The sequence below is a fragment of the Ranitomeya variabilis genome, chromosome 1, assembly GCF_051348905.1.
Source record: "Ranitomeya variabilis isolate aRanVar5 chromosome 1, aRanVar5.hap1, whole genome shotgun sequence".
Classification (NCBI taxonomy): Eukaryota; Metazoa; Chordata; class Amphibia; order Anura; family Dendrobatidae; genus Ranitomeya; species Ranitomeya variabilis.
In genome coordinates, this window is record NC_135232.1 from 639,534,923 (window position 1) to 639,562,767 (window position 27,845).

The window sequence follows — 27,845 nt, forward strand, 5'->3', positions numbered from 1 at the left end:
GTTCCACATTATTAAGCAGCCTACATTTGTTGCCAAAATGGGAAAGAAAAAGGATGTGTCGGCTGCTGAGAAGCAACAAATTGTGGAGTCTTTAGGTCAAGGCATGACTACAATCAACATTGCCAAGACACTTCATCGTGATCATCGCACAATCAAGAAGTATGTAGCTGATTCCCAGCACACACGTGTGCGTGCTGATAAGGAAAAATTGAGGACTCTTTCCAACAGGCAATTGCGTAAGGTTAAAAGAGCAGCTGCAAAAATGCCTTGTCATAGCAGCAGACAAGTTTTTGAAGCTGCTGGTGCCTCCAACGTACCCAGAACAACAAGATGCAGGGTCCTTCAGAGGTTTGCAGCTGTGCGTAAGCCATCCTGTCGACCACCTCTATCCACTGCACACAAGCAGAAACGGCTCCAGTGGGCCAAACGATACATGAAGACTGACTTCCAAACTGTTTTGTTCACCGATGAGTGCCGTGCAACGCTCGATGGTCCAGATGGATGGAGTGGAGGATGGCTGGTTGATGGACACCCCATGAAAACACGGCTAAGGCGCCAACAAGGAGGAGGTGGAGTAATGTTTTGGGCTGGAATCATGGGGAGAGAGATTGTCGGCCCCTTTATGATCCCTGAAGGGGTAAAGATGAACTCCATAATCTATGTGGAGTTTCTAAAACAACACTTCCTGCCATGGTTCAAGAGGAAGAACCGTGCTTTCCGCAGCAAGATCATTTTCATGCATGATAATGCACCGTCTCATGCTGCAAAAAACACATCTGCATCTCTGGCTGCTATGGGCATAAAAGAGGACAAACTCATGGTGTGGCCACCATCTTCCCATGACCTCAACCTCATTGAGAACCTCTGGAGCATCATCAAAAGGAGTGTCTATGATGGCGGGAGGCAGTTCACATCTAAGCAACAGCTCTTGGAGGGTATTCTGTCCACATGCAAAACAATTGAAGCAGAAACCATCCAAAAACTGACAAATTCAATGGACGAGAGAGTTCAGAAGCTTCTTTCGAACAAGGGGTCCTATGTGCAAATGTAACATCACCTAGAATAAAGTTTTCACTTGAAAACTGTTTGATTTCATTTTGTAATAAGCTGATAATGCTTATAACTTCACAATTGACCATTTTTTTGTTCAAAATAAAAAAAAAAGGTTGAAAACTCCGCTGTGCATAATAATTTGGAACATGCATTTTGAGTGTTTATTTTTTTTAAAAGATACTGTTTTCATAGGCAGTTTGTTCCAAAACATTGCAATTATACTAGAATAGTAGATGACTGGAAAATAACAATGACTGCAATTCAGATAGGTAATTTAGAGAAAATATGAGGAAATATTATTTGCAAAATAATTTGGAACACAGTGTAATGTTGATGATTATGGCTTACAACCAATATAAACCCAAAAGTCATTATCTCAGTAAATTAGAATACTTTATAACACCAGCTTGAAAAATGATTTTAAAATCCGAAATGTTGGCCTAATGAAATGTATGTTCAGTAAATGCACTCAACTCTTGGTCGGGGCTCCTTTGGCATCAATTACTGCATCAATGCGGTGTGGCATGGAGGCGATCAGTCTGTGGCACTGCTGAGGTGTTATGGAAGGCCAGATTGCTTTGATAGCAGCCTTCAGCTCGTCTGCATTTTGGGGTCTGTGATTCTCTATGGGGTTAAGGTCAGGCGAGTTTGCAGGCCAATCAAGCACAGTGATACTGTTGTTTTTAAACCAGGTATTGGTACTTTTGGCAGTGTGGACAGGTGCCAAGTCCTGCTGGGAAATGAAATTTCCATCTCCAAAAAGCTTGTCGGCAGAGGGAGGCATGAACTGCTCTAAAATTCGCCGGTAGATGGCTGTGCTGACTTTGGTCTTGATAAAACACATTGGACCTACACCAGCAGATGACTTGGCTCCCCAAACCATCACTGATTGTGGAAACTTCACATTGGGCCTCAAGCAGCTTGAATTGTGTGCCTTTGTAAGAAGATGAACCGGTCTGGGGGTACCCCTCTTGCGCCGGTTCTGGAACTGTCGGGACTGTCACCATTGTTGCAAGGGGGAGAGCTTTCTTGCCCGGACCGACCTTTACACTTGTCAGCAGGGGGCGGGTCAGAGATAAAAAGGGAGAAAGGCAGGAGTTCTGGCGGGAAGACAGCGCGCAGCAGGGTGAGGTATAGGCCTTTGTAGCGGGGCATCTTCTAAGCGTAGGCCCGCCTAGCGCAACCCCTGTGATTGTGTCCACTGCTCGTGGACATCAGACAGCGACTTTCCCTATGTTCCCGTGCCGGGAGGTTACTCACACGTGGGACCTGTGACTGCTGCATGCGTGCGACCTAGCCTTGAATCAGTGACTGAGCCAGTATATACCGATCCCTTCCCTGCCTGTGCTGCGGAGCAGAGCCACACTCCAGTGATACCATATAATGAACGGAGACCAGTACAAGGAAACTGCGGGAACAGAAACCCGCCTAGTGTAGCAAAGACTCTCCATCTGCATCAAGGGACAAGATCTCCGTATATCCAGGACAACCCCGAGTCACATGCCGCTGTTGTTGGTGCCACTATTGGAAACCGAGATGCTGCAATCAAGAAGCTGTCAGACTGAAGTTGTACTCTTCTTTCTCCTTCCTGAACATTCGCATAACACCTGTTTACCCTGTTTTCCCCTCCAACACCCATATCGTTATATCCTTTGCTTCACATATCCATTTCCTCCCTGCATGGAGTTTTCAACTGTTAATAAATTTGTTAACTCTTGATCTGCCTCCTGTCCATGACGACATCCCAATCTCTGCAAGTCTACACCTCTCCACTCTTTCTCCAGACTCTGGGATCATGATTTTCAAATGAAATGCAAAATGTATATCATCTGAAAACAACACCTTGGACCACTGAGCAACAGTCCAGTTTTTTTTCTCCTTGGCCCAGGTAAGACGCTTCTGGCGTTGTCTATTGGTCATGAGTGACTTGACACATGGAATGCGACACTTGTGGCCCATGTCCTGGATACGTCTGTGTGGTGGCTCGTGAAGCAATGACTCCAGCAGCAGTCCCCTCCTTCTGAGTCTGCGCCAAATTTTTGAATATACGTTTATTCACTTTTTGTATTGAAGAACTGAAATAAATAAACTTTTTGATGATATTCTAATTTTGTGAGAAGCACCTGTATATATAGTTGTTGTTGTTATTATTATTATTATTATAATCAGCCAGTCATTTGCTGCTATTTCCAGGGAAAGCTACATCTTTCTATACAGTTTCCCCTGCATTTGCTACTGATTACAGGGAGGCTATAGCAATAAAGGGAACTTTTCAAGTTGAAAATGGCATCTGATCTGCAGGCAGGGTGTTATAAGGCAAGAGGGACCGATCAGACTGATAGACATTCCTGTTGGATCAATTTCAGCATAACTTGCATTTTATTAATTAAAATCCCTTGTGTTTGTATCTATGAGTCCAGTGGGCAGTCCTATTAGTGACTGACTGTCTTCCCCGAATGACTGCACAAAGATAGCTGTCACTCACTTATTGGACCAGCCAATGGACTCATAAATACCAACATCAGGGATCCCAATGAATAAAATACAAATTATAGTGACTCTTTTCCAACAAACCCATATATTGTTCTGGTCAGATTCTCCTTCTCTGTGTCATGTTGTCTACAGATCAGATATGTGCAAGGTTACTTTTAGATGCCAGCCATTCAAATAAGTGGCCTTCTGAGTATGCCAAGTGGAATTCGCTATTATACAGCATCTCTCCATTCTGGAAAGCGTTGTGAGCAAGGTACCTTTTCTATGACGTCCGTATGCCTTAAAGGGAACCTGTCACTATGAAAATGCTATCGGATTTGCATGCCTCATGTTATAGAGCATTGAGAGCTGAGCAGATTTATATCTAATTTTGTGAGAAAAGACTCAGTATAACCTGTGATATAACCATTTAATTCTTTGTTCTTTCTGGGGTTTCCGGTCCAGTGGATGATCCTGTCAGTCATTTACCACTACCCATGTGTGCAAATGCAGCGCCCACTAGGACCGTGGGATTCTCGGGCTGGGTCTGACAGTACTTAAAGGGGTGGTCACAGAAGCGGGGACCCAGTCCAACAATAGTGATGAGGGGAAGCGAAAAATAAATTCTATGGGGGAATATTTGTGATGCCACCTGTGGTACTCGGCCAGGGATGGTCGACACTGCTTAAAAGGGACTACTGGGGCTGATGGTGCCGCAGCAGAGTTGGTATAGCTCCCAACAGGTAGAGCTTAATCCCCAGGGCTACCGGTGCAGTTAGTAAGGGATGATAGAGATAGACGGTGGGGTGCAGGACTGAGGGCGCAGGGAATAATTGGAAGACACAGAAATTGCAGTTTCCTTTAGCTTTTACTGGTAAATTGTAGGTACAGTCCGGAGCACAGGTTACAGGTGTTGATGGGGTCCGGGCAGCCTGGAGGTAACTTGGGATCCACCTAGCCAGGAGGGTTCGGAGGCCTTCCTTCTGCACTGTATTCTCTGTCCCTTGCTGCCTGAAGCCTTACACAAGTTCCTCTCAGTGTCTGTTACTTCTAACCTGTATTGTTGACAGCATGAACCTTTCATGGGCACTGTCTTCTCACTGGCAGCCCCAGTGAATTGCTGTGGTGCCCCCAGGTGTCAAATGGGCCAGAAGACCTGCAATCTCCTGCCCTCCAGTTATAGATGCTGGGCCTTTAGTAGCTGTGCAACCACGTACTCTGGTGTGCGGTTTCTTGTGCGCTAAATTCTGGGAAGAGCTTTGTCACAGCTCCACTCCTAGTCTCTCTCCTCACATGCTTCTTCTCCCTTCACTGTCTCACACTGAACTCCCTAACCCCGCCTGCAGACCAGAACTTATAGGGAAGCTACCCTGAAACCGGGTTTAGAGCTCGCCCTTCTGGTCTGGAGTCAGAAAGGTGTTGTAATAATTATAGGGGATAACTCAGGAGACTCTTTGCGTGGAACAAGACAACTACAGGACACAGTTTTATAAGTGATAAAGTCTATATAATCACATGGTGATTCAAACAGGTGCAGAGAGAAACTCAAGTCCACAACACTTGGTGCGAATATCAAATGCAGCTCAGCAGTCTATAGGGAACTTCAGAGGAAAATGCAATCACGCAAAAAGTCTATGAAGCACAATTATTCTTGAGGATACTTGACACGAATAAGTCCTTGCTTAGTCCAAAACACAGATAGATATGCTTATAAGGCAGTTCAAATAGTATCTTAGCTCAACCAGGGAGGTCTGGGTAATAGTCTCAGGTTCTTGCAGAGCAGCAACAGCTTACATGTCCAGCAAATGCAGATGGAAGTAAACACGAGCAGCAGATGAAGGAGGATTACTGGAACTGGTGTATGCAGCAGGAACTCAGAACAGAGTAGCAGGATAACCCCACAGGTTCACAGGAGCAGGTATATAGCCAGGGAGTCACCAGAGGTCAGGAGCTGGATGCAAGGCAGAATACTTTAGCACAGACTGAAGGCTGGGGTGGAGTTTTATAGCAGGAAGACACAGTGCACATGAGACCAAAGACGCCATCTTGGAAAAGGGCAGTAATGCACAAAAAGGTAATAAAAAATGTTCAGAGTCCTGACATTACTCCCTACTTAGAAGCGGTCTCAGGACGATCCTGGACCTGGTTTCTCAGGGAATCTCTGCTGAAAACGAGAAATCTTCTGTTGGGCATTGATGTTTTCCACAGGTTCCCAAGAGTCTTCCTCAGGGGGATATCCCTGCCATCTTATCATATATTGGAGCCGATTCCTGCGAATCCTGGAATCAATAATTTCCTCCACCACAAATTGTTCTTGCCCATCAATCACCACAGGCTGCGGAGGTGGCACAACACGTCCCTGGAAGGTATTAGGAGATACAGGCTTTAGTAAAGATACATGAAAAACTGGGTGTACCTTCATAGTCCTAGGCAGCTTCAGCCGGCAGGCCACAGAGCTCACGATACCGTTGATCTTGAAAGGGCCAATGAATTTCTGTCCATGTTTTTGTGAAGGAACGTTTAACTTCAGATTCTTAGTTGCTAACCACACGGAATCTCCTACCTTGAACATGGGTGCAGGTTTACGGAATCTATCAGCCGATCTCTTATAACGTTCTTGAACTGTGGTCAGGGATTCCTTCAGAACCTCCAGATTTTGCCTCATCGCAGTCAGCCTTTCCTCCACTGCCAGAACTGGAGAATTAATTGGAGACCTAGGTAAGATACACGGATGATAACCCAGATTGGCAAAGAAAGGTGTAAATTTAGTGGAGGCGCTATGAGAATTGTTATATGAAAATTCGTCTAACGGCAGCAACTCCAACCAATCATCCTGGAGATGGCTGACATAGCATCTTAGGTATTGTTCCAGCGTTTGGTTGGTACGCTCAGTCTGACCATTTGTCTGGGGATGGTAAGCGGAAGAGAGACAGACATTAATATTGAGTGCAGAGCAAAACCCCTTCCAGAATCTTGAAGTGAACTGCACTCCACGGTCAGAGATGATCTCATCCGGAACCCCATGCAACCGAAAGACATTCTGTATAACCAAGTTCACTGAGGGGAGGCTGGTGCACGGAACAAAATGAGCAGCTTTAGTCAGGCGATCAACTACCACCATGATTGTATTCATGCCCCCCGATGTAGGCAGCTCCACAATAAAGTCCATTGATATAGACCCCCAAGGGCGGGAAGGAACATGTAATGGTTGTAGAAGACCCGTAGGTGCCACATGAGGAGTCTTGTAACGAGCACATACCTCGCAAGAGAGAACATAGTCCTTGGTATCCTTCAGGCAAGTTGGCCACCAGAAGAATCGGCTCAGGAACTCTTGTGTCTTCTGTACCCCCCTGTGACCAGCCAACTTGGAGTCATGTACATGTAGATACGTCGATCTCTGAACCACATGCCACCCTTAAAGACAAGATTAATATCCACAGGTGGGTTGGCCAGAAATACATCACCATCATAGGCCTCCCTGCACTCCTTCCACAAGTCCTGATCGTGGATAACTCCGATGAAATTGGCATCAGATAGAATGGTCTTGGACGGGGCTCCAGATACGGAATCCGCAGCATGGATTCGGGATAAAGCATCAGCCTTCCCATTACGAGAACCTGGACGGTATGAGATAACAAAGTTAAATTGATTTAAAAATAAGTTCCAACGAGCCTGATGAGGAGAAAGACATCTAGCGGATCTAAGGAACTCTAAATTGCGATGGTCAGTTAGCACTATGATCTGTTGTGCAGCTCCTTGCAGATGATGCCTCCATTCTTTGAAAGCTGCAATAATAGCCAGCAATTCCTTGTCTCCCACGTCGTAATTCTTCTCTGCTGAGGTTAGTCTAAGGGAAAAGAAAGCACAACGATGTAGCAGACCCTTCTCTCCAGTTCTTTGGGAGAGAATAGCCCCCAAAGCATTATCAGAAGCGTCCACCTCCACAATGAAAGAAAGTGTTGGATCTGGGTGTATCAACAGCGGTGCTGATGTGAAACAGATCTTAAGCCGATCAAAAGCTTCTTGAGCCTGTGATGACCACTTACAGGGCTTTTCCTTCTTTGTCAAGGAAGTAATGGGACGGACAATATCAGAAAAATTTCGAATGAAGCGTCTGTAGAAATTTGCAAAACCAATAAAACGTTGGACCTCCTTAACGTCATACTCCCCTACTGCTGCTAGCACCTTGTTAGGCCGTCTAGGACACTTAGGACAATTGATCAAGAAGTGGTCAGACTGGCCGAAGTAGAAACATAGACTTTCACAAAGGGGATGCTCCCGGCGCTCATTGATCTCGCGCCTCTGAACGGAATCAATTTGCATGGGCACCTCCTCCACCTCCCGAGTTGTTTTACCTGCAGGCTCTTTGGAAGGAAGGGAAAAGTTAGAAATACGGTTATATGCAGCAAACTTCTCCTGCCTATGCTCAGTAAGGCGAATGTCAATGCGCACACAATGCTGTATAAATGTCTCTAGCTCTTGTGGTGACTCAGAGCGAGCTAGTTCATCTTTTACAATACTAGACAGACCCCTTTTAAAAATAGGCAATTGTGCATAACTGTCCGAATTGGTATCTACCGCTAATCTCCTGAATTCAGTAGCATACTCAATAACATTTTATTAGTAAAAATTAGTAAAAATATCAGGGGGTTAGTTACCCATTATGTGATGACTCCTGCCCAGGCTGCGGCCACGTACCCCGACGCGCGTTTCGCAAGCTGAAATAGTGGAGTCTATATATTTGTGGGTACTGTGATAGTTTAAGACTGGTAATATATATGTCATGCATTGTTCTATGTCACCTGGCTTGACTTGGGGCAACTTGCCATGCTCTGCCCTTTTCGCACTTTCAATAGGACATAATTCATATAGCATAGAATCATAATTAAGGTAAAGGACTAGAGTATAGCGTCCCCCTTCAGTACATCATTAGTAAGAGATCTAACTGTGGAGTATTATTATTATTTTTTTTATAGCGCCATTTATTCCATGTGAGGAGGGGTATACATAATAAAAACAAGTACAGTAATCTTAAACAATACAAGTCACGACAGGTACAGGAGGAGAGAGGACCCTGCCCACGAAGGCTCACAATCTACAAGGGATGGGTGAGGATACAGTAGGCAAGGGTAGAGCTGGTCGTGCAGTGGCTTAGGTGGTTGCTGCAGGTTGTAGGCTTGTCAGAAGAGGTAGGTCTTCAGGTTCTTTTCGAAGGTTTCCATGGTTGGCGAGAGTCTGACATGTTGTGGTAGAGAGTTCCAGAGTAGGGGTGATGCATGGGAGAAATCTTGCATGCGATTGTGGGAAGAGGAGATAAGAGTGGAGTAGAGAAGGAGATTCTTGTGAGGATTGAAGGTTGCGTGTTAGTAAGTACTGGGTGACGAGATCCCAGATGTATGGAGGAGATAGGTTGTGGATGGCTTTGCATGCCATGGTTAGGGTTTTGAACTGGAGTCTTTGGGTAATGGGGAGCCAGTGCAGGAAATGACATAGGGGAGAGGCCGGGGAATAGCAGGGGGACAGGTGTATTAGTCAGGCAGCAGAGTTTAGAATAGATTAGAGGGGTGCGAGATTGTTAGAGGGGAGGCCACAGAGCAGGAGGTTGCAGTAGTCAAGGCGGAAGATGATGTGGGCATGGACTAGGGTTTTTGCAGATTCTTGGTTGAGGAATGTACAGATCTGTGAAATATTTTTGAGTTGAAGTCAGCAGGAAGTGGATAGGGTTTGGATATGTGGTTTGAAGGATAGTTCAGTGTCAAGGTTTACCCCGAGGCAGCGAGCTTGTAGGACTGGGGAGAGTGGGCAGCCATTTACTTTAATGGATAGGTCCGTTGGGGGTCAAGTGGACATGGGGGAAAGATGATGAATTCTGTTTTGTCCATATTAAGGTTTAGAAATCTAGTAGAGAAGAAGAATAAAATAGCAGACAGACATTGTGGGATTCTAGTTAGTAGGGAGGTGATATCTGGTCCAGAGATGTAGATCTGTGTGTCATCAGCATAGAGGTGATACTGAAAGCCGTGAGATTCTATGAGCTGTCCGAGGCCGAAGGTGCAAATGGAGAAGAGCAGGGGCCTAGGCTTGACCTTGCGGGACTCTGACAGAAGGGGGCGAGGTGAGGAGGTGGTGTGCGAGTGGGAGACACTGAATGTCCGGTCTGTTAGGTATGATGAGATCCAAGATAGGGCCAAGTCTGTGATGCCAAGAAATGAGAGGGTCTGTTGTAATAGTGAAGTCCAAAGCATGAGTATTAGAGCAAAGTGACGAAGAATAAATTAACCATTAACCACCAGTAAAGTTAAAAATCCTCCCTCACTATGGCTAAGCAACACCTCATCTAATCCATCTCCTTTTGCATCATTCTGTGTTTATGGCCACCTCACCTTTTCTACTATTTATGATTCCATGAGACTGGGTGTTTAGGTATTTTGCAAACTGTGTGCTGCTTTATGTACAGGTTTTTTGTGCAGCTCCCCATCCTTTTTTCCTCCTTATTGGACTTATTCTGTACCTAATGGTAACATTTTTTTAATGGGAACTTCCATAAATGATCCTTCTTAACATTAATGGTGGTTTATGGTTACTCTATTCTTTATCCTTTTCATACTTTGCACTGAGCTAGATGGCTGCTCCAGTAGCCTCTCAAAAGGACTAGAAACCAACCTGGACCAGAATAAGTACAAGTAAATGGAAACTCCTACAAATATCCAATAACTTATAAATACAGGACAGTGATCCAGTGTATACAAGATCAATAATCTTTATTAATGTGACACTTGCTTTTTATACCTTGAGAAAGGCGCCAGTCTGATGCAGAAATGTGTTGATATTAAGGCACCACTCTAGCGTTTGCTTTTTTCAGCACTGGAGTGGCGCTTTAAATATAAACCCCCTGCCACAGTCATTTATTCACTTTCTGACGGCTTCACCATTTACTGACGCCACTTCGGTCCCTCTGGGCCCACAGTAGCTTCTGACTGGCCAGAAATCAGAAGCTACAACACAAGCTCTCAATGCAAGTCTTTGAGAGCTCTCATAGAACTGCATTGAAATGTGGGAAAAGTAACCTTCGACACGCTCCAGCAGACACTTTTTGAGTTGAACCAGAGTGACACTGGAAAAGAATGAAGGGGACAACAGGTGAGTATGAGGCAGGGGACTTACATCTAATGCACCACTCCAGCGGTGCAATGAAAATAACTCTGGAGTGGTGCTTTAATAAAAACCAATTTGGAATCCCAAATGATAGTTTCCATTTTTCTATTAAACATCTGGAAGAACCCTATTCAGTTATGGGGTACCAAGTTGGCTTGCCACGCTTTTATAGGTCTAGTGTATGCACACAATCACCATCGATTATACTTATTTTTCACTAGACGGTATTGCCCTATTTTGTGTGTGCTTCTGTTCCTCTCCAGATCGTCATAATTCACAAGAAACACTATAAAAAATAACTAAAGCATGAATGAGTGATACAGAGAAGAGAATCCAGTTGTGTACATACCGTAGTTACCCTTGTATCAATCCACTGAAAATTGCAAGTGCACATGAAGCTCAAATATAATTCATTAATAGACTGATTGAAACCCCATAAAATGCACAGCATCATAGTCTATAAGTAATATCAATAAAAATATAGTCAGAAATCCACTTTTATGCAAGTGAATCCACCTGGTAAGAATTATATATTCATAGAGAGACAGTAAAAAACGCCATAAAGTAAGATAGGTGAAATCACATATCACCAGGACCACCCCGACAACGCACATCATTTATAGGTGGTTAGGTAGCATGAAATGTAGAATACTGCCAGGGTATAACAAGGAAGGAAGGTGAGCAAGGGCAGAAGAAACCTAATTTATAAACTTGGCTGGAATTACTTCTTAAGCAAAAAAAAATTATATGATAGTATAATAGAATCAGATAATGTTAGAGTTGAAAGGGACCTCCAGGGCTATAGTGTCCAACCCTCTGCTCAATGCAGGATTCACTAAACCATCTCAGACAGATATCTGTCCAGCCTCTGTTTGAAGACTTGCATTGAAGGAGAACTCACAACCTCTCGTGGCAACCTGTTCCTCTCAGACCTGACACCAATAATGTGGTGGTACACCATCTTGGGTGTCAGGTCCAAGCATTCCTACATGAACAGTTTCCTGGAAAAGTGGATTGGTCATCGTGGGCCAGTTGAATGGCCACCAAGGTCTCCCAATCTGACCCCCTTAGACTTTTATCTTTTTGTCATCTGAAGGCAATTGTCTATGCTGTGAAGATACAAGATGTGCAGCATCTGAAACAACTGATACTGGAAGCCTGTGCTAGCATTTCTTCTGCGGTGTTGCTATCAGTGTGGTAAGAGTGGGAGAAGAGGATTGCATTGGCAATCCAATACAATGGGCAGCACTTTGAACATATTATTGTCATGTCGGATGCTGTTCAGACTAGGTCGTCCGACAGACAGCGGTAATTCCGCTGTTGACCACTATTTGCTCATTGGCGTCTGCTAGATTTTGACTAGCTGTTCCGGGGTTAATTTGCCTGATCCTCGGATTCGAAGCTGGGCCATTCCCATGGCCTTTAAATAGTTCTCCTGTTCATTGGGCGTCACCGATTATAGCTTCTCTCTTGTGCGTTGTTATCTCGGTCTGGAGTGGAGAGCTGGTTTGGAGATTCGTTGCTGGTGGTGTATTTTCCTCTGTCTTATTTACTCCTTCCTATATTTGTATTTATTTTGCCCTGCACATTTATAGTGTATTCCTTTGTGACTGCGGCGTGGTGTTTATTTTCCTTTATCCTTGTCTGTTCTATCTGTGGGTATTGGAATATTACCTCTTCACTGGGTGGAGGGCGGAGGTATCAGCCTAGGGTTATTACAGGAGTTAGGGTGAGGTTCGAGGCCTGGACATGCACACCATCAGTGTAAACTCCAGGTAGAGGGTCAGTCAGGATTTCCCTAGTCTGAGGGAAACTGCAGGGGCCCGGGTATTTAGCTCTCGCTCACCTAGTTTCCCCGTGACATTATAATCGGCCCAACAACAAAAAAAAACAAAGGGGTTTCTTTTTTTTTGTCTTGTCATGGATCCCCTGACTTCCATAACCCGCCAGTTGGAGGTGCTGTCCCTACAGGTCACTGAGTTGAGGGGGGCAGTGCAGCAACAGGTACTAGCAGTAGCTAATGTGCAGGCTGGAGCGACAGGAAGAGTTGCTGAGCCTAAAGTTCCTTTGCCTGAAAGATTTACTGGGGAACGCAGTAAATTTGTTTCTTTTTGTGAAGCTTGCAAACTATATTTCCGCATGCGCCCGATCTCCTCGGGTAATGAGGCTCAGCAGGTGGGTCTGGTGTTGTCTTTGTTAAGCGGGGATCCCCAAGCGTGGGCGTTTTCTTTGCCATCTGATTCTGTTGCATTTGACTCTGTGGAGAGTTTTTTTTCTTCTCTTGGGACAGTCTACGATGAACCTGACAGAATAGCTCTAGCAGAATCTAAGCTACGCACTGTTCGCCAGGGGGAGCGAGTTGCAGAGGATTACTGTTCTGAATTTCGTCGCTGGGCGATCGATACACAATGGAATGATCCAGCATTGCGGAGTCAGTTTATACATGGGATTTCTGGAAGGGTTAAAAAAGCCCTTCCTGCGTCTCTAGATTCCGCCATGAGTCTGGTTGTCCGCATAGATCGTCGTTTGCGTCAGGGGGAGCATGAGACGCCGCCTGTGGGAGAAGGTTTAGGTTCACGTGAGGTTGCTGCTGGTGAGCCCACGGAACCTATGCAAATCGCAGGGGTGTCACATGTCAAGCGTCAAGCTCCTGAGCTCAGGAAGCAGGGAGCCTGTTTTTACTGTGGTAAAACTGGTCATTTTATTAACATCTGTCCTCTGCTGTCTAACAAAAACGCAACGGTGGAAAACTGCTAGGCTCAGAGGGTGTGGAGGAGTCCAATCTGAGCTTATGTATATCCTCCATGGTGGTTTCTCAATGCATGCTCCCTGATAAGGTTTTTATTGCTGGCAGTGAGCTGCCAATTACTGTTTTTGTGGATAGTGGTTCAGCCACAAATCTCATTGATGAGGAGTTTGCGCGCACAGCAGGTTTTAGGATTTAAAAACTGTCTCATCCTATCCGCGTGGTCACCAGCAATGCTGCTCCTCTCTCTCAGGGGGAGATAACTGAATTTGTGGCTGAGGTGAAACTCCACATAGGAGTTCTACATTCCGAGCGGGTTACATGTAAGGTGCTCAGGAATCTTCCTGCTCAGGTGGTTTTGGGTTTTCCTTGGTTGTCTATGCACAACCCGGTAATTGACTGGAAAACTCAGGACATAATTCGGCGGAGCGAGTTCTGCCAGGAGAATTGCCTGGCCACATGTGTGGCTGCGGTGACTTCAAGCGTTCCGGAGTCACTTCTGGATTTTGTGGATGTGTTCTCTGAGAAGGGTTGTTCAGAGTTGCCGCCACATCGTCCTTATGACTGTTCTATCAGGTTTAAACCAGGGGCCAAATTGCCTAAAGCAAGGATGTTTAACATCTTCGGTCCGGAGAGACAAGCGTTAAAAGATTACATTGCTGAAAGCTTGAGCAAAGGGCACATCAGGCAGTCATCTTCGCCGGTGGCAGCAGGGTTCTTCTTCGTGAAGAAGAAAGATGGCGGATTACTCCCGTATTTGGATTTCAGGGAGTTGAACCAGATTACGGTTTGTGATCCATACCCTATGCCTCTGATACCAGATTTGTTCAACCAGGTGGCAGGTGCTAAGTGGTTTACCAAGCTTGACCTCAGGGGGGCGTACAACCTCATAAGAGTCCGTCAAGGTGATGAGTGGAAGATGGCTTTTAATACCCCTGAGGGTCATTTTGAAAATTTGGTGATGCCGTTTGGGTTGACTAACGCACCTGCAGTGTTCCAACATTTCATCAATGATGTGTTCTCGCATGTTTTTGGGAAATTCGTTATCGTGTATCTAGATGACATTCTCATATATTCTTGCGACCGTGATGCTCATTTAGATCATGTCAGGCAGGTGTTACAGCTTCTCAGAGAGAATAAGCTGTATGCTAAACTTGAGAAATGTGTATTTTCTGTTCAAGAGTTGCCTTTCTTGGGTTATATTGTGTCTGCTTCTGGGTTTAAAATGGACGCCGCTAAGGTGCAGGTGGTGTTGCATTGGGAACGTCCTGATAACCTGAAAGCACTTCAGCGGTTGCTTGGGTTTTCTAACTACTATTGGAAATTTATCAAGGATTTTTCCATCATTGCTAAACCTGTTATGGTTCTCAATGGCAAGAGAACATAGCCCAGCAAACATACGAACTAGCTCTTGGAAGGATGGAAACTAAACTGACCATGAACTAAACCTGCCGCACAACTAACAGTAGCCGGGTAGCGTAGCCTGCGTTTTATCCCTAGACGCCCAGCGCCGGCCGGAGGACTAACTAATCCTGGCAGAGGAAAATATAGTCCTGGCTCACCTCTAGAGAAATTTCCCCGAAAGGCAGACAGAGGCCCCCACAAATATTGGCGGTGATTTTAGATGAAATGACAAACGTAGTATGAAAATAGGTTTAGCAAAATTGAGGTCCGCTTACTAGATAGCAGGAAGACAGAAAGGGCACTTTCATGGTCAGCTGAAAACCCTATCAAAATACCATCCTGAAATTACTTTAAGACTCTAGTATTAACTCATAACATCAGAGTGGCAATTTCAGATCACAAGAGCTTTCCAGACACAGAAACGAAACTACAGCTGTGAACTGGAACAAAATGCAAAAACAAACAAGGACTAAGTCCAACTTCGCTGGGAGTTGTCTAGCAGCAGGAACATGCACAGAAAGGCTTCTGATTACAATGTTGACCGGCATGGAAGTGACAGAGGAGCAAGGCTAAATAGCGACTCCCACATCCTGATGGAAACAGGTGAACAGAGAGGATGATGCACACCAGTTCAATTCCACCAGTGGCCACCGGGGGAGCCCAAAATCCAATTTCACAACAGTACCCCCCCCTCAAGGAGGGGGCACCGAACCCTCACCAGAACCACCAGGGCGATCAGGATGAGCCCTATGAAAGGCACGGACCAAATCGGAGGCATGAACATCAGAGGCAGTCACCCAAGAATTATCCTCCTGACCGTATCCCTTCCATTTGACCAGATACTGGAGTTTCCGTCTGGAAACACGGGAGTCCAAGATTCTTTCCACAACGTACTCCAACTCGCCCTCAACCAACACCGGAGCAGGAGGCTCAACGGAAGGCACAACCGGTACCTCATACCTGCGCAATAATGACCGATGAAAAACATTATGAATAGAAAAAGATGCAGGGAGGTCCAAACGGAAGGACACAGGGTTAAGAATCTCCAATATTTTGTACGGGCCGATGAACCGAGGCTTAAACTTGGGAGAAGAAACCCTCATAGGGACAAAACGAGAAGACAACCACACCAAGTCCCCAACACAAAGCCGAGGACCAACCCGACGCCGGCGGTTGGCAAAAAGCTGAGTCTTCTCCTGGGACAACTTCAAATTGTCCACTACCTGCCCCCAAATCTGATGCAACCTCTCCACCACAGCATCCACTCCAGGACAATCCGAAGATTCCACCTGACCAGAAGAAAATCGAGGATGAAACCCCGAATTACAGAAAAAGGGAGACACCAAGGTGGCAGAACTGGCCCGATTATTGAGGGTAAACTCCGCTAAAGGCAAAAAAGCAACCCAATCATCCTGATCTGCAGACACAAAACACCTCAAATATGTCTCCAAGGTCTGATTCGTCCGCTCGGTCTGGCCATTAGTCTGAGGATGGAAAGCAGACGAAAAAGACAAATCTATGCCCATCCTAGCACAGAATGCTCGCCAAAATCTAGACACGAATTGGGTACCTCTGTCAGAAACGATATTCTCCGGAATACCATGCAAACGGACCACATTTTGAAAAAACAGAGGAACCAACTCGGAAGAAGAAGGCAACTTAGGCAGGGGAACCAAATGGACCATCTTAGAGAAACGATCACACACCACCCAAATGACAGACATCTTCTGAGAAACAGGAAGATCCGAAATAAAATCCATCGAGATGTGCGTCCAGGGCCTCTTCGGGATAGGCAAGGGCAACAACAATCCACTAGCCCGAGAACAACAAGGCTTGGCCCGAGCACAAACGTCACAAGACTGCACGAAGCCTCGCACATCTCGAGACAGGGAAGGCCACCAGAAGGACCTTGCCACCAAATCCCTGGTACCAAAGATTCCAGGATGACCTGCCAACGCAGAAGAATGAACCTCAGAAATGACTTTACTGGTCCAATCATCAGGAACAAACAGTCTACCAGGTGGGCAACGATCAGGTCTATCCGCCTGAAACTCCTGCAAGGCCCGCCGCAGGTCTGGAGAAACGGCAGACAATATCACTCCATCCTTAAGGATACCTGTAGGTTCAGAATTACCAGGGGAGTCAGGCTCAAAACTCCTAGAAAGGGCATCCGCCTTAACATTCTTAGAACCCGGCAGGTAGGACACCACAAAATTAAACCGAGAGAAAAACAACGACCAGCGCGCCTGTCTAGGATTCAGGCGTCTGGCGGACTCAAGATAAATTAGATTTTTGTGGTCAGTCAATACCACCACCTGATGTCTAGCCCCCTCAAGCCAATGACGCCACTCCTCAAAAGCCCACTTCATGGCCAAAAGCTCCCGATTCCCAACATCATAATTCCGCTCGGCGGGCGAAAATTTACGCGAGAAAAAAGCACAAGGTCTCATCACGGAGCAATCGGAACTTCTCTGCGACAAAACCGCCCCAGCTCCGATTTCAGAAGCGTCGACCTCAACCTGAAAAGGAAGAGCAACATCAGGCTGACGCAACACAGGGGCGGAAGAAAAGCGGCGCTTAAGCTCCCGAAAGGCCTCCACAGCAGCAGGGGACCAATCAGCAACATCAGCACCCTTCTTAGTCAAATCAGTCAATGGTTTAACAACATCAGAAAAACCAGCAATAAATCGACGATAAAAGTTAGCAAAGCCCAAAAATTTCTGAAGACTCTTAAGAGAAGAGGGTTGCGTCCAATCACAAATAGTCTGAACCTTGACAGGATCCATCTCGATGGAAGAGGGGGAAAAAATATATCCCAAAAAGGAAATCTTTTGAACCCCAAAAACGCACTTAGAACCCTTCACACACAAGGAATTAGACCGCAAAACCTGAAAAACCCTCCTGACCTGCTGGACATGAGAGTCCAAGTCATCCGAAAAAATCAAAATATCATCCAGATACACAATCATAAATTTATCCAAATAATCACGGAAAATGTCATGCATAAAGGACTGAAAGACTGAAGGGGCATTTGAAAGACCAAAAGGCATCACCAAATACTCAAAGTGGCCCTCGGGCGTATTAAATGCGGTTTTCCACTCATCCCCCTGCTTAATTCGCACCAAATTATACGCCCCACGAAGATCTATCTTAGAGAACCACTTGGCCCCCTTTATGCGAGCAAACAAATCAGTCAGCAGTGGCAACGGATATTGATATTTAACCGTGATTTTATTCAAAAGCCGATAATCAATGCACGGCCTCAAAGAGCCATCTTTCTTAGCCACAAAGAAAAAACCGGCTCCTAAGGGAGATGACGAAGGACGAATATGTCCCTTTTCCAAGGACTCCTTTATATATTCTCGCATAGCAGCATGTTCAGGCACAGACAGATTAAATAAACGACCCTTAGGGTATTTACTACCCGGAATCAAATCTATGGCACAATCGCACTCCCGGTGCGGAGGTAATGAACCAAGCTTAGGTTCTTCAAAAACGTCACGATATTCAGTCAAGAATTCAGGAATCTCAGAGGGAATAGATGATAAAATGGAAACCACAGGTACGTCACCATGCGTCCCCTTACATCCCCAGCTTAACACAGACATAGCTTTCCAGTCAAGGACTGGGTTATGAGATTGCAGCCATGGCAATCCAAGCACCAACACATCATGTAGGTTATACAGCACAAGAAAGCGAATAATCTCCTGATGATCCGGATTAATCCGCATAGTTACTTGTGTCCAGTATTGTGGTTTATTGCTAGCCAATGGGGTGGAGTCAATCCCCTTCAGGGGTATAGGAGTTTCAAGAGGCTCCAAATCATACCCACAGCGTTTGGCAAAGGACCAATCCATAAGACTCAAAGCGGCACCAGAGTCGACATAGGCATCCGTGGTAATAGATGGTAAAGAACAAATCAGGGTCACAGATAGAATAAACTTAGACTGTAAAGTGCCAATTGAAACAGACTTATCAAGCTTCTTAGTACGCTTAGAGCATGCTGATATAACATGAGTTGAATCACCGCAATAGAAGCACAAACCATTTTTTCGTCTAAAATTCTGCCGTTCACTTCTGGACAGAACTCTATCACATTGCATATTCTCTGGCGTCTTCTCAGTAGACACCGCCAAATGGTGCACAGGTTTGCGCTCCCGCAGACGCCTATCGATCTGGATAGCCATTGTCATGGACTCATTCAGACCCGCAGGCACAGGGAACCCCACCATAACATCCTTAATGGCATCAGAGAGACCCTCTCTGAAATTCGCCGCCAGGGCGCACTCATTCCACTGAGTAAGCACAGCCCATTTACGGAATTTCTGGCAGTATATTTCAGCTTCGTCTTGCCCCTGAGATAGGGACATCAAGGCCTTTTCCGCCTGAAGTTCTAACTGAGGTTCCTCATAAAGCAACCCCAAGGCCAGAAAAAACGCATCCACATTGAGCAACGCAGGATCCCCTGGAGCCAACGCAAAAGTCCAATCCTGAGGGTCGCCCCGGAGCAAAGAAATCACAATCCTGACCTGCTGAGCAGGATCTCCAGCAGAGCGAGATTTCAGGGACAAAAACAACTTGCAATTATTTTTGAAATTTTGAAAGCAAGATCTATTCCCCGAGAAAAATTCAGGCAAAGGAATTCTAGGTTCAGATATAGGAACATGAACAACAAAATCTTGTAAGTTTTGAACTTTCGTGGTGAGATTATTCAAACCTGCAGCTAAACTCTGAATATCCATGTTAAACAGGTGAACACAGAGCCATTCCAGGATTAGAAGGAGAGAGAGAGAGAGAAAGGCTGCAATATAGGCAGACTTGCAAGAGATTCAATTACAAGCACACTCAGAACTGAGAAAAAAAAAAAAAAAATCTTCAGCAGACTTCTCTTTTCTCTCCTTTCTCTGTCAATTAATTTAACCCTTTTGGGCCGGTCAAACTGTTATGGTTCTCAATGGCAAGAGAACATAGCCCAGCAAACATACGAACTAGCTCTTGGAAGGATGGAAACTAAACTGACCATGAACTAAACCTGCCGCACAACTAACAGTAGCCGGGTAGCGTAGCCTGCGTTTTATCCCTAGACGCCCAGCGCCGGCCGGAGGACTAACTAATCCTGGCAGAGGAAAATATAGTCCTGGCTCACCTCTAGAGAAATTTCCCCGAAAGGCAGACAGAGGCCCCCACAAATATTGGCGGTGATTTTAGATGAAATGACAAACGTAGTATGAAAATAGGTTTAGCAAAATTGAGGTCCGCTTACTAGATAGCAGGAAGACAGAAAGGGCACTTTCATGGTCAGCTGAAAACCCTATCAAAATACCATCCTGAAATTACTTTAAGACTCTAGTATTAACTCATAACATCAGAGTGGCAATTTCAGATCACAAGAGCTTTCCAGACACAGAAACGAAACTACAGCTGTGAACTGGAACAAAATGCAAAAACAAACAAGGACTAAGTCCAACTTAGCTGGGAGTTGTCTAGCAGCAGGAACATGCACAGAAAGGCTTCTGATTACAATGTTGACCGGCATGGAAGTGACAGAGGAGCAAGGCTAAATAGCGACTCCCACATCCTGATGGAAACAGGTGAACAGAGAGGATGATGCACACCAGTTCAATTCCACCAGTGGCCACCGGGGGAGCCCAAAATCCAATTTCACAACATAAACCGCTAACTGACATGACTAAAAAGGGTACCAATTTCTCCGTTTGGCCTGAGGCTGCTGTGCGCGCATTTGAATTTCTTAAGAACAGTTTTGTTTCAGCCCCCATTCGTGTGCAGCCAGATGTATCTAAACCCTTTGTTGTGGAAGTCGATGCATCTGAGGTTGGTGTGGGGGCAGTACTATCTCAAGGCTCATCTTTGAGTGGTTTACGTCCGTGCGCCTATTTCTCCAAGAAACTGTCGCCCGCCGAACGTAACTACGATATCGGCAACAGGGAGTTGTTGGCAATTAAGTTGGCCTTTGAGGAATGGTGACACTTCTTGGAGGGGTCGGTACATCAGGTTACTGTTATTACCGATCATAAGAATTTGCTGTATTTGGAGTCAGCCAAGCGTCTGTCCCCAGGCAGGCTCGCTGGGCATTGTTTTTCACGCGGTTCAATTTTGTGGTCACCTACAGACCGGGGTCTAAAAACACTAAGGCGGATGCTCTTTCCAGGTGTTTTCCGGGGGGAGAACCTCGGGAGGATCCAGTACCCATCCTCCAAAAGGGTGTTGTGGTTTCGGCTCTCACTACCGAGGTTGAAGCTGAGATTGCCGAGGCTCAGGAGGAGGTACCATCTGAGCTTCCCGTCTACAAATCTTTTGTACTGCTTCATCTCCGCCTAAAGGTTTTGGCGGAGCATCATGATGCTGTCCTGGCTGGCCACCCAGGGGTTAGAGGTACCTTGGATTTGGTGTCACGTCGGTTTTGGTGGCCCAAGATCCGACAGGACGTGGTCTCATACGTGTCAGCTTGTACCACGTGCGCTAGGGCTAAGACGCCTCGCTCCCGTCCTGTTGGCACACTACTTCCTCTTGAGGTACCTAGTAAGCCTTGGACGGAAATCTCCATGGATTTCATCACTGATTTGCCCTCATCAGCTGGGAACACGGTCATCTTGGTGATTGTTGATCGGTTTTCTAAAATGTTGCACTTTGTGTCTTTGCCTTCGTTGCCTAACGCTAAGACTCTGGCTCAGGTATTTGTGCAGGAGGTGGTCAGACTTCATGGGGTTCCATCTGACATCGTGTCTGATAGGGGGTCTCAGTTTGTGGCAAAATTTTGGAGAGCATTTTGCGCACGTTTGGGGATCAAGTTATCTCATTCTTCGGCGTTTCATCCTCAGTCAAATGGTCAGACTGAGCGTATGAACCAAAATTTGGAACAGTACTTACGCTGTTTTGTCTCTGATAACCAGGAGGAGTGGTCTACCTTTCTTCCTTTGGCTGAGTTTGCCATCAATAATCACCGCCAGGAGTCGTCTGGGGAGTCTCCATTTTTTTGTGTTTACGGGCTACATCCTCAATTTTGTACCTTGAGTCAGAGGGGCTCTTCCGCCGTTCTGGAGGAGGACCAGTTGGGGACACAATTGTCATCAGTCTGGAGGAGAGTTAAGCAGCGCCTGTTGAGTGTGGGTGCTAGGTACAAGCGTGTGGCTGACAGTAGGCATGTGCCAGGTCGGGACCTGAGTGTGGATGACTGGGTGTGGTTATCCACAAAAAACATAAGACTCAAAATACCGTCCCTTAAATTGGGTCCACGGTTTATTGGTCCATTTAGGGTCACCGCCGTCATTAACCCAGTAGCGTACCGATTGGAGCTCCCTACGGTGTATAAGATACACAACGTGTTCCACAGGTCTCTTCTAAAGAAGGTGGTGGGTTCTGTGGACGCGGTGCCTATGCCACCTCCAGTCTTGGTGGATGGTAATTTGGAGTTTGAAGTCTCCAAGGTGGTTGACTCTTGTGTAGTGCGTCGCACTTTACAGTACTTGGTACACTGGCGTGGTTATGGGCCTGAGGAGAGGTCCTGGGTACCAGCCTCGGACATTCATGCGAATCGGCTGGTCAGGTTTTTTCATCGTCGGCATCCAGACAAGCCGGGTCCTATAAGCCGTGAGGGCCCTGGGGTCCCTCGTAGAAGGCGGGGTACTGTCATGTCGGACGCTGTTCAGACTAGGTCGTCCGACAGACAGCGGTAATTCCGCTGTTGACCACTATTTGCTCATTGGCGTCTGCTAGATTTTGTCTAGCTGTTCCGGGGTTAATTTGCCTGATCCTCGGATTGGAAGCTGGGCCATTCCCATGGCCTTTAAATAGTTCTCCTGTTCATTGGGCGTCGCCGATTATAGCTTCTCTCTTGTGCGTTGTTATCTTGGTCTGGAGTGGAGAGCTGGTTTGGAGATTCGTTGCTGGTGGTGTATTTTCCTCTGTCTTATTTACTCCTTCCTATATTTGTATTTATTTTGCCCTGCACATTTATAGTGTATTCCTTTGTGACTGCGGCGTGGTGTATATTTTCCTTTATCCTTGTCTGTTCTATCTGTGGGTATTGGAATGTTACCTCTTCACTGGGTGGAGGGCGGAGGTATCAGCCTAGGGTTATTACAGGAGTTAGGGTGAGGTTCGAGGCCTGGACATGCACACCATCAGTGTAAACTCCAGGTAGAGGGTCAGTCAGGATTTCCCTAGTCTGAGGGAAACTGCAGGGGCCCGGGTATTTAGCTCTCGCTCACCTAGTTTCCCCGTGACAATTATATAAGCGGTCATAAACTTGTAAAATAACTCATTAAAGAATAAAGTTGCATTAAAACCAAGCACACCATTGTTTTTCTTGTGAAATTCTCAATAAGTTTGATGTGTCACATGACCCTCTTCCCATTGAAAAAAATAAAGTTGGATCCAAAATGGCCAACTTCAAAATGGCCACCATGGTCACCATCCATCTTGAAAAGTTTTCCCCCTCCCATATACTAATGTGCCACAAACAGTAATTTGATATCATCAACCATTCCCATTTTATTTAGGTACATCCATATGAATGGCCCACCATTTACATTATGCATCTGTTCTTTTTCCTATAGACTCTTTGCTCTGAGCTCAGGCTGCGGAGACGCGGTGTGTCATCCATCCTGCGTTTATGTCATCATCTTCTAAACCTCCAGGACCAGATTCCACAACATGATGCCCCCAACCTGCAGCTTCTTAGTGTCAATTTGGAGAGGAGATGGGAAGCAATTGTGATGCAGAGCACACAATGGCAAAGGCGCCTTCTGAGGGACTTAGGGGAAGAGCAGGTGAGATGAGAAATTATGATTTTTTTTTTTACTTCGCAGCAAGCATCATATTGCAGTAGGCAATTCATTCATAGCAGCGTACAGCTGCTAGTAATATAGGAATTTGCCTCCCTTAATATCATATTTAATCACGATAGATGTAAGAAACCATTAATACATTTCTAATTTGCACATTTCATATATGACCTTTTATTGTATAGAATACAGATACATGGCTAAGATTTGGTATCTAGCTATATTTCCATTGTATAATTGATCCTTGTCTTACATTCTGTGCATGAATATTGTATATTTTGTGCATTTAAACTGTACAAAGACCTTAAGAGCAATTTTTACTGTTCCTAAAATAGCGCTAACATATTCCGCAGCGCTTTACAGTTTGCACACATTATCATCACTGTCCCCGATGGGGCTCACAATCTAAATTCCCTATCTTTGGAATGTGGGAGGAAACCGGAGTACCCGGAGGAAACCCACGCAAACACGGAGAGAACATACAAACTCTTTGCAGATGTTGTCCTGGGTGGGATTAGAACCCAGGACTCCAGCGCTGCAAGGCTGCTGTGCTAACCACTGCGCCAACAGATCTGACGTATACCTAATGTGTCGCCATGGTTTTGGACTTACACACATCTGTAAACACAAATGATGCAGAAACTCTCAGAGAGCTAAGATATCTGCAAGCATATCTATCTTACTTCTAAATGTATGGTTTATTGCAAAATAAGTTGTCTTTTTCCTATGGAAATAGGTACACATGACTTCTGTGTAATAATAAACATTATATTAACTGTGTAACTCTGATATTTTAGGAAATGGATCTATTGGTGGACCCTGATTGGGCTGATTTAAGTAGTGCTCCTGGTGAGGAAGCTTTGGAATGGGATGAGACTGACATCATAACTGAGGCCATAGATGGCGATCGGGATGGAGAGCAGATAAAAGCAGAGACATTTCTATCAGGTGGAAGACAATGCACAGAACCAGGTGTTTCAGATCAAGTTCAACAGCAAAGTCCTCTCCAACCTCCTGCTGTGTATCAAGTCTACAGTGTGCATGACATAGAGATTTTCAGAACAAATATAAATCCTTCACCTAAAGAATCGTCAAAGAAATCTAGCACCGTAGCACCTCTCCCTCTTTCTCTTCTTCAAGGATTTCCATTTTTATCTTTGCCAGACTTGGCTCATGGATCTTCTGAAACCCCTCATTTTCATCGAAAAAAACATCAGAAAGATTCCTGTGGACTTTCTGAGAGCGAGAGTGGAATTGCAAGTGGAGAAGGTGTGACTGCTGCCAATTCAGAAGGATGTTTATCACTTGATGGAGAAATACCACAAGGGTACTTAGTTCAGAATGTGGATGTGGGGCAAGTTGAGGATAAAGAAATTGGACATACCCAGTATTACAGAACAAAGCCACAAAGTCAGCTCACAATTATTGATTCTTCACAATTACAAGCTGATAAACACAAATTTGTGATGCTGGAAAAGACTCAGAGGCTAATACCTAGCTTTTGTCTCCAAATAATTCCAGGACAGATTGGTGCAAACAGAACAATGCTTACAGCTAGCTCAGAGGACCACAGTCCAGAAGATACAGTTGAGGATCTTATTGAAATTCTAAGTCCAGAAAACACTCCACCTAATTCATCCTCACTGGAATCTCTTTCAGGAGCTGGTGAAGTTCTAGAATCTGCAGTTCTCAGGCGTAGTGTGTCTCTTGAGAGCTGGCCAGCCTCATATAAGAGCAATGAAGACCTTTTTAGTCAGCAAGGTTCAGCCGATATTACCCCAGGAAGTGAGCCAGGAGAAGAATTAAGTAAGCGTACCTTGGACCTACTAAAAAGATTGGAAGACATAGAATGCCCGTTGGAGCAAAAAATGAAGCGTAGTCTTTCTGATGACATAACTCTAAGGAGTGGTTCTCGAAAGGCATCACTTACTGGTCTGCAGTCCCCACAAGATAAAGAATCATCATGTAATGAAGATGTTGGCTCCGAGTTGACAGAACTGAGTAGTAGTGAGGAACTGTCACTAAGATCTGAAGATATGCTTATGCTAAAAGGCCGACTAGGGTTGCTCAATTCCAATGCTTCTTTCCGCAAACACTTGAGTCGTTCTCTGGGAGGAGAGGAAAGTGAAGCCAATCTGAGTATGATTGTTAATGTATCATGTACCTCGGCCTGCACTGATGAAGAAGATGATAGTGATTTGTTGTCTAGTTCCACACTCACGTTAACTGAAGAAGAGGAGGAAGAGGAACTTGAGGAACCAAACTCTAGTTTGGGAAGTGAAGATGATGGTGGAGATGGCACTGGTTTGCCCTTAGGATCTGATTTTATTAGAAGGGAGTTGCAAGCCTGGATTAGGCCTTCATTTTTCCTTCCAGGAGAGAGAAGAAAAATAAACAGACTGGTACAAGACATGTCTGGGACACATAAATCTGAGAAGGGTTTGCCATTTTCTATGCAAAGACAGAAAGAGAGCAATGGAAATGTTAAAAGTACTAAGAAAGCTTTGGAAAAAGTAGGTGACGAAGAGATGTTACTAAACTCAAATCAACTGGTAGATGACATGGAAAATGGAAATTTAAATAATAGGGAAATTACCATGAAGGACACCTTGACCAAAAGAATCTTCCCTGAAAAAAAAATAAAATCTGGTCCATACCCATCAATATCAATTACCAAAACAGAAAAACTTCATCCTCCAAGCATGCCTGCATTGGCTTTCCACAAGCCACGTGAACTAGGACCTTCTTCTAAAGGGAAGAGCAACTTGCGGGTTACAAGTGATTCAGTTGCTGATGTAGATATGCTTGATAACAGTTTATTGCAGCTTGAAAAAGATCCAGCTCCTGCAGTTGTTCCTGGGTCAGCAGATGAGGGGTCTTGTTCTTGTCATAGCGCTACACATGAAAGGTCTAGCAGTCCAGATTGTTCTGTACAAGATTTTGTAAAGGAAATTCTGGATATGACATCTAATGCACTTCATGGAACATCTCCAGAAGATGGTCAGAAACAAGGGACTGGAGCGCAAATAAGGAAAAAAGTGTTGGAACATTCTCGCAAACAACTTGAAAGAGGTGACTTCTACTCTTACTTATCTCTTTCTTCTCATGACAGTGATTGTGGAGAGCTTAGTGGATCAGCAAGGGCTGCAACACCACCTATGTCCGCAGCAGGATCCACAGAAGATCAAATAGAAAGAATGTTTGAGGCATGTCCAGATGAAAGCATAAAAGAACAGACAAGTGATGAGTCTTTTGATCTTAAAGGTTCTTCAGAGCTGACACAGCCAATATTAAAAGCTTTGACGGTAAAAGATACTGCTGTTGGGAGCTCTCAGAACAGACCCACAATATCAGGGCAACAATCGGTCAATAGAGTTTCTGTCCGGAAATTTCAGGATAACTCAACTGCTGCTGCAAAAGGAGCTAACAACAATGTTCCTTACAAGAAACTGCCTTCCACTAAAGAAGTCCGTTTTGAGCCTAAAGCCAAAAGTTCAGTAAAGTCTGCAGTCTCAAGCCTCCCTATACTGCACAAAAGGGTCAGAGATCAAAGGACAATGGCAACAGGTGGTGCAAGCCTCGGCACAGGGCACCAAAAGGTAGGTATATCCATGTATGCACACTATATCTGCTACGTATCACTTTAGATGTTATATTTCTAAACTACACTGACCCAATGGTATGTTTTACTACTAATAAAAAATGGATATAAATCATATTGCAAACTTGTTGTAGGTCATATAGCACACATAACTCTGCCGCAATTCACTAAAGCTGTAAATCATTGAAATAAAAAAAAAATACAGATTATTAGCTATTGGCTCCTACCCCCAACTTCGTACTATAATTAAGGATTAGCTCCTATGTTAGAATATACCATCTGCATATGTGACACAAAGATAAATGCTCGTTTAAATATCATCTAATGATAGACACAGTAAGTAAAGCAAAGCATGAATATGCAATTGCTCATTAGCAGTTATAATTAGAATAGCATTACGGTTGTTAACTGTACTGGCACAGAAAGTACCGCTTATAAATAAGTTTAATGCCAAGAAACTATATTTCGAGATATTTTACATTATTTACCAAATAAAAACAAAATCATCGATTCTCCTAAGTAAATAACATTTTTATGTAAAAGGTGCCATTTGCAGAGATAGTGTAAGGCCAGCATCAGACGAGAATATGAAAAATCATCCAATTTTCAT

The 27,845-nt window shown here is 44.9% G+C and overlaps 1 protein-coding gene across 2 annotated transcripts in view; it reads left to right on the plus strand.

Annotated features, from left to right (window-relative positions):
• Nucleotides 1-27,845, plus strand: part of AKAP6 (A-kinase anchoring protein 6) — a 633,848-nt gene that overhangs the window by 594,178 nt on the left and 11,825 nt on the right. For both annotated transcript variants that reach the window (XM_077261103.1, XM_077261107.1), the window contains exons 12-13: nucleotides 23,407-23,619; nucleotides 24,432-27,233. In XM_077261103.1, coding sequence (XP_077117218.1) covers nucleotides 23,407-23,619; nucleotides 24,432-27,233 — 3,015 coding nt within the window. The remainder of the gene's footprint in view (nucleotides 1-23,406; nucleotides 23,620-24,431; nucleotides 27,234-27,845) is intronic.